At 47.9% G+C, this 12,693-nt stretch overlaps 2 protein-coding genes across 7 annotated transcripts in view; one reads left to right on the top strand and one right to left on the bottom strand.

Moving 5' to 3' along the window:
• Nucleotides 1–12,693, top strand: part of LOC142564697 (mRNA decay activator protein ZFP36L1-like) — a 462,788-nt gene that overhangs the window by 418,550 nt on the left and 31,545 nt on the right. The window lies entirely within an intron of this gene.
• LOC142564698 (alpha-(1,3)-fucosyltransferase C-like) overlaps nucleotides 8,013–12,693 on the bottom strand; it is an 89,279-nt gene continuing 84,598 nt past the window's right edge. For all 3 annotated transcript variants that reach the window (XM_075675829.1, XM_075675830.1, XM_075675828.1), the window contains exon 4: nucleotides 8,013–10,635. In XM_075675829.1, the coding sequence (XP_075531944.1) occupies nucleotides 9,445–10,554 (1,110 nt within the window). In that variant the 5' untranslated portion in view covers nucleotides 10,555–10,635 and the 3' untranslated portion in view covers nucleotides 8,013–9,444. The remainder of the gene's footprint in view (nucleotides 10,636–12,693) is intronic.

Here is a 12,693-nt window from a genome sequence, read left to right as displayed (position 1 = left end):
GAAAGAAGAGAGAAAAAAAACAAGAAAAAATTCACACAGTGACGCGATGTTACGCGCAACAGTCAAAGGCAGTCGCACAATTGACAGGCCCTTAAAAACTTCAGCAAAGCCCGTAAGGCTATGAGTGCCGAAAACCGTCTGGACCGGTGTCTTAGAACTCTCTCTTCTGTGAAGGGGCGATTATCCAGTTTTTCGAGCGCGGTCACGAGTACTTTTCTTGGCACATTGTAACGCGGACAGTCACAGAGGAGGTGCGCGATTGTCTCCTCGCAGCCGCAGCTGTCGCAAGCAGGGCTGTCGGCCATTCCATTGCGGAAGGAATAGGAGTTCGTGAACGCCACGCCGAGCTATACGCGGCACGGAAGTGTTGCTTCCACTCGTGGCAACTCCAGTGGAAGACGGAGTTGCAAACGTGGATCCAATCTGTGAAGATGTGCGTTCGAGAATTCACTGGTTTTCCACAGAATTTGCTTAAGCTCGCGTGCGAGGGAGCGAAGACCTGTGGCTGCATCTGTTCATGACAGTGGTATGGGTATAATATGGGCACCATCGTCGGCCGACCGGGTAGAGTCAGCCGCACTGTGATTTCCCGAAATTCCGCAGTGACCCGGTATCGACTGGTAGATGATGATGTGCCCCTTATCGATAGCGTGATGGTGGAGTAGTCGGATGTCTGCGACTAATTGCACAATCGGCCCGTGGCTGAAAGGGAACAGAAGACACTGCAGAGATGCCTTTGAATCACAAAGGATGTACCATGATTGTGGTGATTTTGGACCAATAAACTCCAAAAGAGCACGGATATCTGCGAGTTCTGCAGCCATCGACGATGTAACGTGAGATGTCTTGAATTTAATGGTGACCAGGGGCGTAGCCGGTGGGGGGGGGGGGGTCTTATAGGGCTTCAGACCCCCCACGCCGAAATATTTCCGTGCTGTCATTCACCGCCGACCAAAACAACCTCTGGCGTCGGAAATCATGCTGCATTTTGTATAGAATGTCCTTTTCACACTCGAAAAGACATTTCAGTGCGAACATTGCGAAATCAGGCTGGATTTCGCGGCAACGCACGTGCACCGAGAGTCACATAACGCAAGAAACCAAATCCGAGCAAAATTTCAAGGGCGTTTTGATGGCGAGCGGGCTCGTCGCGGCATCTCATGGTGGCCGCGGAATCTAGGGAGCGCATTAATTTATATTGCGAATCTTTATGGGTATAAACTTCTCATAAACTTCTGATGCGATGGTGCATTGACATTTCCAAAGTCGTGCTTTATTTAGATTTTCAATTCTGGAACATTGTGGGTTTAATATGGTTATAAACATTTGACGCCCAAAGGTGGATTGACTTTCTTAAAATAGTACATCGGACCATACGACTTCACAAGCCATACGAACACACTATCAGACAAGATGACAAAGCAAGCGGCGAGGTCCAATGAGACGAATCATTGTGGCGGTTCATTTTTGCCGTCATGTCACAGAAAAGAATATCAACATTTTTTTTTCACCTGTGCCGAAGCATTCATGTCAAAACACTAAAGCCAGAAAAGGTAACTACGTTCTGATTTATTTTTCTACTTTGACTTTTATTCGCAAGGACACATATTGACCCTCTTCATTTCTTTTTTTTTTTCTTTTTTTTTTTTTTTTTTTTTGTTCTCGCTACCCGCGGGCTGCCAGAGTCAGCCAGAGCGCATGCTCTCTTCTCGTGTTGCCCCGACGACCGCGCGAAGCACTTCTATGCGCGTTCGTTTTTCTCTGGCCGAGTGGACTTTCGCCTGGCAGAGTTTTCGACGCTTTCTGGCTAGCAGACAAAAAAAAAAAGAAACAATGGTCGCTCGCCGCCATCACTGCGGGGACTCGACGGCTTGCAACTTGTTCGCTTGAGCGCAACCTCTCCCGAATATTTTGTCTTGCCGGTGCAGGATAGCGAGCAGTACGCGTATGGTTCTCTGTGGACCAAGCGTCTCACGTTTTCTTCGATATTCCTTCGGTAGCCACATTAGGTGCCCAAAGTAGGCATTCGTTTGTGGCCAACATACTTTCCTTCGCGTTTTTTATTTCCGTGCCCCCGCCCCACAAAAGAAAAAGAAACATTGTTGAGGTGCCGCAAGTTGTCGCATGGTGAATGTTTGATTTTGTTACTTCTTCTTTTGTGTAAAGTAATGGGCCACGAGACGCTTGAGTTGCCGGATATGTTAATATATTATTGCGGTAGCAATTATATGGACACTCCGGCGCATTCCTGCCATCTTCGTCACCCTCATGTTCCGTATAAAGTCAAAGGGCGATAACATCGTGACCGCGCGCCACATGCTGTATGTGCGAGAGAAAGCTAGTAGGGCGGGGCGGAGTACGGGTGAGCTGACGAAGGTGGCTTGTGCGCGCAAGGGAGAAAAGCGGAGAGGAAGCGCGCCGCCTCCTGTCCGCCGCGAACATCAAGGGGAGTGGAGAGAGGGGCTGCTGTGATCTTTGTATCTCGGATTTCGCAACATGTTTATTTGCCTAGTTTGACACATGATATACAGTGACTTTCTTAGATAAATTAATTTATTGGAGACTTATACGTATATTTAATATCTTGTTGCGAGGTTTTGTGTATACGTGCAGTGAACTTTGTTTCCAGTGACACTCTTTTGCTCTTTATCAAGCTGTATCCTCCCATTTGTATATTCCATTGTATCTTCTAATTTCTAATGTACGAGGACGAGTCAAATGAGAATGATCTAACCCACCCCATGCAATAATGGTTCAGTTCTTTATGTGCGAGGCATGCGCGTAGCGCAGCGGCATCTCTTATTTACAAAAGTGACATGCAGGTGTGAGGACAGAGGTTTTTAATGCTCTCATTCCCTGGGTTAAACAAGGTTGCGTGACATAATAGACACTCCAAAACTTGAACACCGTGGTGTCGTGAGGCTTTTGACAACTGAAGGTGTTTCCCAAAAATAAATTAGTCGCCGTATGGCTGCCGTGTACGTTGAATATTGCATTTCATTGGCCACTGTGAAACGTTGGAGCAAGCGGTTCAAAGAAGGATGTGAAAGTTGCAAAGATGATCCAAGACTGGGCCAAAGCAACCGTGCAATCGCCCCCAACACAGTTGCGAAGGTTTATGAGCTGATTAGACAATAACGGAGGATATGCATCGACGAACTGGCAGAGCGTGTGAACATCATTCACGGTTCGGTTTCCGCCATAATTCATTAACATCTCGGTTATCGGCTCTAGTGCGCGCAATGGGTGCCCAACATTTTGAACCACCGCCAGAAAATGGAGAAGTTCGGCGCTGCCTTGACTCATCTGATCCGGTGTCACAATGAGGGTGACGACTTCTTGCATGCACTTGTGACCGGGAACGAATCATGGTGCCACTACTACGAGCCTGAAGCACGACGGCAAAGCTTACAGTGGAAACATTCCAATTCACCGCCTCCTCCCAAAAAGCAAAGGCCGTCATTTCTACCGGAAAGTGATGTTGCCTTTCTTTTTTTCTTCGATCGTCAGGGGCCATTACTGCTCGAATTTGGTAAATCCGGAGAGACTATCAATCGTTTCCGATATTTTGAAATGCCGGATCAGCCGCGTGTTGCAATCAAGAACAAATGACGTGGAAAATTCAGCAATGGGGTCACCTTGCTCCATGAAAATGCCCTTCCCCACATCGCTTATGTGGTTAATATAAACTGGCAAACTTCAAAAGCGAAACGCTGCAACATCCGCCATACAGCTCAGACCTGTCGCTTTGGGACTTTCACATTTTGGAGCATTCGAAAAAACACCTCAAGGGAACCAATATTGAAGCATTGATATAAGTTATTTCGGGCACAATTTTTGAGACATGCGAGTATATTCTTTTATGAACAAATACATATTTTACTTATCTTGACAGTGCACAGAGTTCAAAAATCCGTTTGCAGCATCTTTGGCAATGGCAATGCAGTTATTATTCAGCCCCTCCCCCCCCCCCCCCGCGAACGAAATTTCTGGCTACGCCACTGATGGTGACAGATTGAGCGGGAATTACTGCTGCTCCAGCTGAACCTTTAGAGTCGACAGAGCCGTGCGTGTACACGTGGGTACATGTCATGTAGGAAGGAATGCACGGTTTGTTTGAGGGCGAAAGATGACATCTGTTTTCTTTTTGATGCCGGGAACGACAAGAAGGGCCTGGAGTGGATGCAGGCACCACAACGGTAGAGATGGTCGTGCTGCAGGTGTGAAGTTGGACGGTAAAGTTCCATGGCTGGCGGCAATAATACTGCTAAACGCTGAACGAGGTAACGCGATGAAAGTCGGGCGAAGTACCTGATGTGCATCCTTAATTAGTCGACATGAATATACGTATTGATTGGGTGATCAACCACGATGGCTATTGTTGCTGCCGTGGATGCACACTTGGGAAAGCCAAGGCAAATTCGCAGAGCTTGAGCTTGCACAGACTGGAGGGCTCGGAGGTTGGTCTTACCAGTCCCACCAAGTAGAGGTAAGCTGTAGCGTAAGGTTACCCAGGAAAAGCGCGTTATAGAGTTGGAACGTTGCACTCACAGACGCGCCTTATGACGTTCCTGCAAAAAATTTGAGCATGTGTGCTGTCATGACTAGTTTCCATTTTAGGTAGCAGACATGGGGATTCCAGGAGAGGTCTCCATCTATTATCACTCCTAGAAAGCGGTGCGTCTTCTCGTCGGCAATACGCTGTCCATAAATTCTAACAACGTACGGTCTCATTGCTTTGCACGTGAAAGCGACCCTTCTCGGAGGACACCTCTAGACCTCGTGCTCGAAGATAACTAGATGTTAGTGTGGCCGCATTTTGGAGTCTGGCGCGAACCTGTGGACGCGTCGCTCCTGATGACCAAATGCATATATCGTCTGCATATATCGACACATGGACGGATTGTGGAAGGGTGTGAACCACGTCGATGAGCACGAGTTTAAATAGAGTCGGGCTCAAGACTCCGCTTTCTGGTACTCCACGGTAGGTGTTGTGTTGTGATGGCGCACCATCCTCTGTTTGCACAAAGAATGACCTGTCCTTGAAGTAGCTGAATCTCCATCGAAACACAAGGCCACATAGGCCGACATCGTCCAAGGCGTCCAGGATGGTTTGATATGTTACATTGTCATAAGCGCCTTTAACGTCCAGGAACGTCGCCGCCGACAATCTCCTTGGGCTTTTTTCGTGCTGAACGGACGAGACAAGGTCTATGAAGTTGTCTACAGAAAAGCGTCCGCGTTGGAAGCCTGCTATAGCGTCAGGGTATATCTTGTAGTGTTCTAGATACCACTATAGACGCGTCAGCACCATCCTCTCGATCACCTTTCCTAGACAAGCGGCCAGAGCAATGTGACGATAAGACGCCACGTCTAGGGGTAATTTAGCAGGTTTGAGGAGAGGCAGGAGGCGGCTGGACTTCCATGCAGCAGGAACCACTCCTTCACGCCATGAATTGTTGTACACCTCTAGAAGAGCATGCCGGGCTGTTTGACCGAGGTTGCCAAGAGCTGCGTATGTCAGGCCCAGGCGATGAGGAACGTCTGCACGCTGCCAACGCTGCTTGCAACTCCTCGATGAAAACAGATTGTCCATACGAGAATCCCGCGAGATTGGAACGTCAAAGGGGTTATGTAGGGGGAACGAGGACGGCATGTATGTACAGATCAGAATATGAAGTGTATGAATAATGCTCATAATATATATGCAGATGTTAGCATACGACGAAGGGTTTAGCGCCAGACCCGAAGGTATAACATAAAAAAAAGTCGAACGTTATGGCATACATTTTTACTAACGTTTCGGCCGGAGGGCAGGCCTTCGTCGGAGTGAAATTCACTCCGACAAAGGCCGGTCCTCCGGCCAAAACATCAGTAAAAATGTAGGCCATAACGTTCGTTTTCTTTTTTTGGATGTTATATATATACGTGTGTGTGTGTGTGTGTGTGTGTGTGTGTGTGTGTGTGTGTGTGTGTGTGTGTGTGTGTGTGTGTGTGTGTGTGTGTGTGTGTGTGTGTGTGTGTGTGTGTGTGTGTGTGTGTGTGTGTGTGTGTGTGTGTGTGTGTGTGTGTGCGTGTGTGCGTGTGTGTGTGTGTGTGTGTGTGTAGGCGAAAATAAGGGATATTCGAAACGATAACGTGAGCAAGAGTGAAGAAGCCGTTAAAAATGAACGCAGCCAGAAATCAGTGGGAAGGAAACTTGGCATAGAACAAACCATGATATATGCACTGAAAGATAAACAGGGTGATATCATCAGCAATCTCGAAAGTATAATAAAAGCAGCGGAAGAATTGTATACTGACCTTTACAGTACCCAGAGGACTCAGGAGCACTCTATTCGAAAAAATAATGAACAGTATACAGAAACGCCTGCTATAACTAGAGATGAGGTCAGAAATGCCTTGCAAGGCATGAAACGGGGAAAAGCGGCAGGAGAGGTTGGAATAACAGTCGATTTAATCAAAGATCGAGCAGACATAATGCTAGGAAAACGCGCGGCTCTCTATACGAAGTGTCTATCGACTGAAAGGGTCCCAGAAAACTGGAAGAATGCAAACATTATACTAATCCACAAAAATGGAGACGTTAAAGAATTGAAAAGCTATAGGTCCAATAGCGTACCCCCAGTATTATATAAAGTATTCACCAAAATAATATCGAATAGGATAAGGGCAACACTGGACATTAATCAACCAAGGGAACAGGCTGGCTTCAGAAAGGGATACTCTACAATGGATCCCATCCATGTCATTAACCAGGTTATCGAGAAATCCGCAGAGTACAATAAGCCTCTCTATATCGCTTTCATAGCTTACGAAAAAGCATTTGATTCAGTAGAGATACCAGCAGTCATAGAGGCATTACGTAATCAAGGAGTGCAGACCGCTTACGTAAATGCCGTGGAAAATATCTACAGAGATTCCACAGCCACCTTTATTCTACACAAGAAAAGTAGAAAGATACCTGCAAAGAAAGGGGTCAGACAAGGAGACACAATCTCTCCGATGCTATTCACTGCGTGCTTAGAAGAAGTATTGAAGCTATTAAACTGGGAAGGCTTAGGAGTAAAGATCGACGGCGAATCTCTAAGGAACTTTCGGTTTGCCGATGACATTGTTCTATTCAGCAACAATGCAGACGAGTTACAACAAATGATTGACTACCTTAACAAAGAGGGTGTAAGAGTGGGGCTGAAGGTTGATATGCAGAGGACAAAGATAATGATAAGTAGCCGGGCAAAGGAAGAGTTTAGGATTGCCAGTCGGCCTCTAGTGTCTGTGAAGGAGTACGTTTACCAAGGCCAATTAATCACAGGGAACCCTGATCATGAGAAGGAAATTCACAGAAGAATAAAATGGGTTGGATCGCATACGGCAGACATTGGCAGCTCCTGACTGGGACCTTACCATTATCATTGAAAAGGAAGGTGTACAATCAGTGCATTTTACCAGCGCTGACATATGGGGCAGGAACTTGGAGACTGCCAAAGAAGCTTGAGAACAAGTTAAGGACCGCGCAAAGAACGATGGAACGAAGATTGCTAGGCATAACGTTAAGAGACAGAAAGAGAGTTGTTTGGATCAGAGAGCAAATGGGTATAGAAGAAAAAATGGAGCTGGGCAAGTCATGTAATGCACCGTTTAGGTAACTGTTGGACTATTATGATTACAAAATGGATACCAAGAGAAGGAAAACGCAATCGAGGACGACAGAAGACTAGGCGGAGAGATGAAATTAGGAAATTCGCGGGCGCTAGCTAGTTGGAATCGGTTGGCGCAGGATATAGGGTAAATAGAAATCGCAGGGAGATGCCTTCGTCTTGCAGTGGACATAAAACAGGATGATGATGATGTGTGTGTGTGTGCAGGAGCATATGGTCATTCTTCCTTGGTACACCTCCCTTTATGACTGTGGGCTCTACAGCATCCTGACCTCGCTTCAAAAAGTGTATATATATATATATATATATATATATATATATATATATATATATATATATAGAATAACCATGTACTCCTGCAGTAAAGCCCCTGGGTTCAGGGATAGCAGAGGGAGGGTAAACAAGGTCGCCATTGGAGATTAGTAAACGGGGATTGGTGATTTGGCGGCACAACAGTATTGAGACCACAGACAACGGAGGCACATAAAAAAAGTTCCAAATAGTGGTTCCGAAAGTTTAATGCTGGGAATGGTTTGCCTGGTTAAAGCAGTCGTAGTTCCGCCCCAATAGCCGAACCATCCATTACGATGCCTTACCATTACGATTAAGGATGGTAGTTTTATCGGCCATATAAGCTTGGAAACATTCGCTTAATAACTGAGTTAACAAGCATGGTGTCAACGCGCACAGGCAAGCATTAACACATCACACTCGATGACCGCGGACACTCGCTGTCAAAACTCTCGCGTGAGCAAGCGTGGCAGCAGCAGCGAGCGAAGTGACTTTAATGCTTTCTATCGCTTCAACGCAAAACAGCGGCCAGAAAACGGCACGCGCAAGTATATGAGTCGTCGGCAAATCGCTGGCAAAGTACACAGTTGCTGGCGAAGTAGAAGCGCGCCCCCCCCCCCCCATCGCCTCCCTCCGGCGCGGCCTTACCACTTTCCTCCGTTTTGCGTTTCACGCGCGAAACTGAGCCTCGATCGTCAGCCCCTCTTGCGCCTTGCGCCCGGTTGCAAGATACGCAGTTGCTGCCATATAGCCCAACGCGCCCCCCTCCCTCCGATCCCCTCACGGCCATTCGCGCTACGGAAGACGGCGCGTTTGCGCTTCGCCTTCTTTCCTCGCGCGCGCCAGATTGAACCCCGATCGTCGGCTTCCTTCGTGTGCTTTCACTCTTACATACAGCAAAAGGTGCGGCGACGCTGTTAACCATAGACTTTATACAGAACACCACGGCGACGGCGACGGCAAGAACGCGCCCGGAGCGTCCATCGCAATAAAAGGAGGCAGTTGTGGCATTAGGCAAAATAAGAGAGAAAAAACTTGGTAAGGTAACCCACCGCCCTGCTTCACAGACGATGCTCTTAGCATGCACCTATCTATCCAAAACCACAAGAGAGAGAGCGTTCGCAGGCAGTGGCGCGCCGTGCATTTCGGCGGCCACGCACAGAGTTCACGGCGGCGGGGCTAGGTGGCGTCGAGTGTTCGTAGGGAAGCGTGAAAGAGGAGTCCCACTGAAGTACAGCCTCATACATACCTCGTTTCTACAGTGGCAATAGGTTGTGTCGCTATACTTTTTTCAATGCTTAACGCATTACCATCGGCAGTCATCGTGCAATGGGTTCTGCTGAATTTTTTTTTCGTTATAGCTTGCGCCGCATTGGCTGGGACATGCAGTATGCTTGCGCAACAGCTTGTACAGTATGTGGAGGGGTAAACAGGCTAGAAGTCCGTTGGCGCGTTCCGTCTTGATAGCGCACTCCTGACAACCTGGGTCGCGTTACGACCAGGTCCTATTAAGCAGCCCCTGCCACGTGGTGCAGCGCGCCTCTTTCCAGAGGTACTCGTACAGGCTGCGGCGGATTTCTCTCGCGGGAAGTCTGAAGAGCCGGTGAATCTGCTCGCATGTGGTGCAACCGAAGGAAGGCCTCTCTATGGCGTAGTGCTTTCTCCACTCGAAGTAGCGCTTGTACTCCTGCGGATTTCCTTGCAGCTCCAGCAGGTAAGCTCCCAATTCTCGAGCGGTCCTGAAATGGGCGAAGTTTATGTAGGATCCCGGAGGTGCGACCGCGGAGTAATTGGCGCCGCCCATCACGACGGGAACCATGGAGTTCAACAGCGGGTGGAAGAGCTTCTCGGTGCTGTAGTCCTTGCAGACGGAGTTCTCGAAGGCCAGATAGAAGGAGTAGTTGGCCGCGATTTCCCGGTAGCAGCCGAAGTGCTGCTCGCGGCAGCGGTGTCGCCCGCAGCGACCAAACACGTCCACTGGGACGACCTTCTGCAGCGCCCGCACGTAGCTCTCGCGGCGGCTGAAGCTCCGGCAGTTGGACACGATCCACGCTACGGGTCTAGCTTTCGGGTCCGGCGCTGATACGCGCTTGACGATTCGCCTACGCACCGTCCTAAAGCCATGTCTGTGCACGACGTCAGCGTCGAATCGATAAGAGAGCGTCCAGTTAATACCTAGCGTATCCAACTTCGCAGCTTTCACCGGCAGTCTGTGCGGAGGCTCCATGGCGTACAACAGCCAAGCCTGGCCCGGTCTACGGCGGCGAGGGAGACTTTCCCAGAACGACTTAGAAAAGCTCTGCAAAACGACGACGTCGCTTCGATACAGGTCATTTCGGTCTTGGCCGAATTTGCATGGAAATGAGCACTTCTTGATGGCATTGTCCCCGAAAATGCGTTCAAAAAAATCATGGCCAAAGCTGTGCCACATAAGAACGCGATATGTTCGGTGTGGTTTAGTAAATTTGCCACCTAGAAACGTCACATCACGTGGACCGAAGGCGTCAAGCGTGTACAGCACTAAACAGACCACAGTGCACAACACAGTACACGGTAACGCCGACTTGAGGATAAAGTTCTTGCACCTCTTCGCTCTTCTCATGTCGCGTCTCTGGACTGTATCTTTGAACTAAGGCACGATCGCCGACTGGCTCTGTTCCCGTCAGCTTTCCGGCATGGCGCGCTGCAACGAGAGAGAGAAAATGAGCGTACTTGAAGAAGCAATCGTAGGGAGGTGAAGAAGCTTCTCAACTTATTTTAATACGTTTGCCGTAAGCGCAATGAACCTAAGTTCTTGAAAGGATACCGTTTGCTTGTTTCTTAAGCAGCATTATTACTTAGGAAAACATCTATTGGAACGAAATTCACGCATTTTTATTTGAATTATTAACCAGATCTAAGAAATGTTAGGTGATTACTGTAACAATGTTTTTAACATTGTATTTGTGACTACGTCAGGACCAGGGGCAGTTTTAGGCGAGCATACTACAGTCTGATTTAGTTCAGACAATTAAATTGACGTGAAGCCATCTGAAGAGTTTAATGCAAGATAGTTAGTGCGAAGCCGGGCTCCAAATCATTTTTTTAAGGCTTTGGCAATCTCTTCTATGGACGCGTCTATTTCTTGAGGGGTGAAAACAATTGCGTCTAATGTCAGCTGCGTTGGTAGCACCCTGGTAGCACGAAGATATGCCAACGAAGCACGTTTATTTATTTAACAGATAATCGTAATGCCTGATATCATATTTACCTTGGCTCTCTTAACAGTACGCGATTGCAGAATGCTTTACTCCGACCTAACATAACAAATTAACAACAAAAGGATACAGATGCAGAAAATGCACATCTTGAACGAACCCTTGCACTTTGTGAAGCTGAATGGTGACCTGGCAGCAAAGTCAAAGCGACAGCTTGTTGAATAATTACGGGGACTACGAAACAAATGACGCCTGGATCAAACGTTGTACCGCCGACTGTTTTCTTCGGACGGGGCTGCTCCAACGATCTATAGGCTGCCCAGAGTGCATATGAAGGGTGGCCTTCTCCGTCCTATCGTGTCTTTTGTTGGGTGACCAACTTAGAACCTGTCGCAGTTCTTGGCTGGAATGTGAAGCCCTTGACTGAGGGCAACTCCAGGTCAGTTAGAAACTCTCACGATTCTGCAAACTGACCTCCGTACACAGCAACTTGATGGTGATGATGTGATGGCGTCTTTTGATGTTATTTCTTTGCTTACAAACGGCCCTGTTGGTTTGGCCATTGATGTGTTAGAGGCGCGTTTGAGAAAAGATTGCAATTTAGAAAGTCGTACGTCCTTGTCGGTGGAGATCGTAATTTTTTTGCGGTTTTGCTTGAATCAAACCTACTTCACTTTCGCCAACATGATTTATCATCAAATTGAAGGGTGCCCTATCGGAAGTCCTATTTTCGTTACCGTGGCAAACCAAGTGATGGAGCACGTCGAAACACAGGTGCTGAACTCACTACCCTTTCGGGTAAAAATGTATTGTAGGTACGTGGATGACACTTTTGTAATTTTGAAACGCACAAACCTGGTTGCTTTCCAGGCGGCGCTGAACAGTGTACACCAAGCCAGTCAATTCACGTGCGAAACAGACCGTTCTTCTTGGTTCTTCCTGTTCTTCTGCTGCGACCGTGGGGACGCAGCATTAGGTGGCAGCACTGTAAATGAGATGTCAAGTATGCTGATTCTCATGATGTTTGCAGCAATCAAGGCTATTCTCCGTGCCAGCCCATCGTTTAAAAGCATCCCTGAAGTAGAGGCCGTCCTGGCTTTGGAACCGCTGGTGTCGTCTTCTTTCACGGCGCAACGCCGTGATTCTTCGCAGTAGCAAAGATGGTTTCGCCAAGAATCGTCTCACAAGCGGTGTCCACCAACAAACACTTCCGCACATATGCTATATTCCAGTGGAAAGCTCGCGGCTTGCGCTCGAAGTGAGCAGACTTTAAGCATCTTGGCGAGTGTACCGATTCCCTTTTATGGTCATTTCCGAGTCTCGCGTCGACGAGCAGCTTAGGATAAAGGGTCATTATTTTCATCATTCAAGGCGACAAAACGGAATTAGGCGACTGCTCGTTGGATTTCGCAACTACATGCCTGCCTCTGCGATTGGCGTAGCACCACATGACAAGAATGAATATATTTGCGCAACCACAGTGATTACATCCAAATTGTTTACTTTGGTCGGCGTCTCTTTGGAACCAGGATCACCTTTCGACG

The sequence above is a fragment of the Dermacentor variabilis genome, chromosome 11, assembly GCF_050947875.1.
Source record: "Dermacentor variabilis isolate Ectoservices chromosome 11, ASM5094787v1, whole genome shotgun sequence".
Taxonomy (NCBI): domain Eukaryota; kingdom Metazoa; phylum Arthropoda; class Arachnida; order Ixodida; family Ixodidae; genus Dermacentor; species Dermacentor variabilis.
Note: the sequence above shows the minus strand (reverse complement) of the source record. Positions and strands in the feature narration are given on the sequence as shown.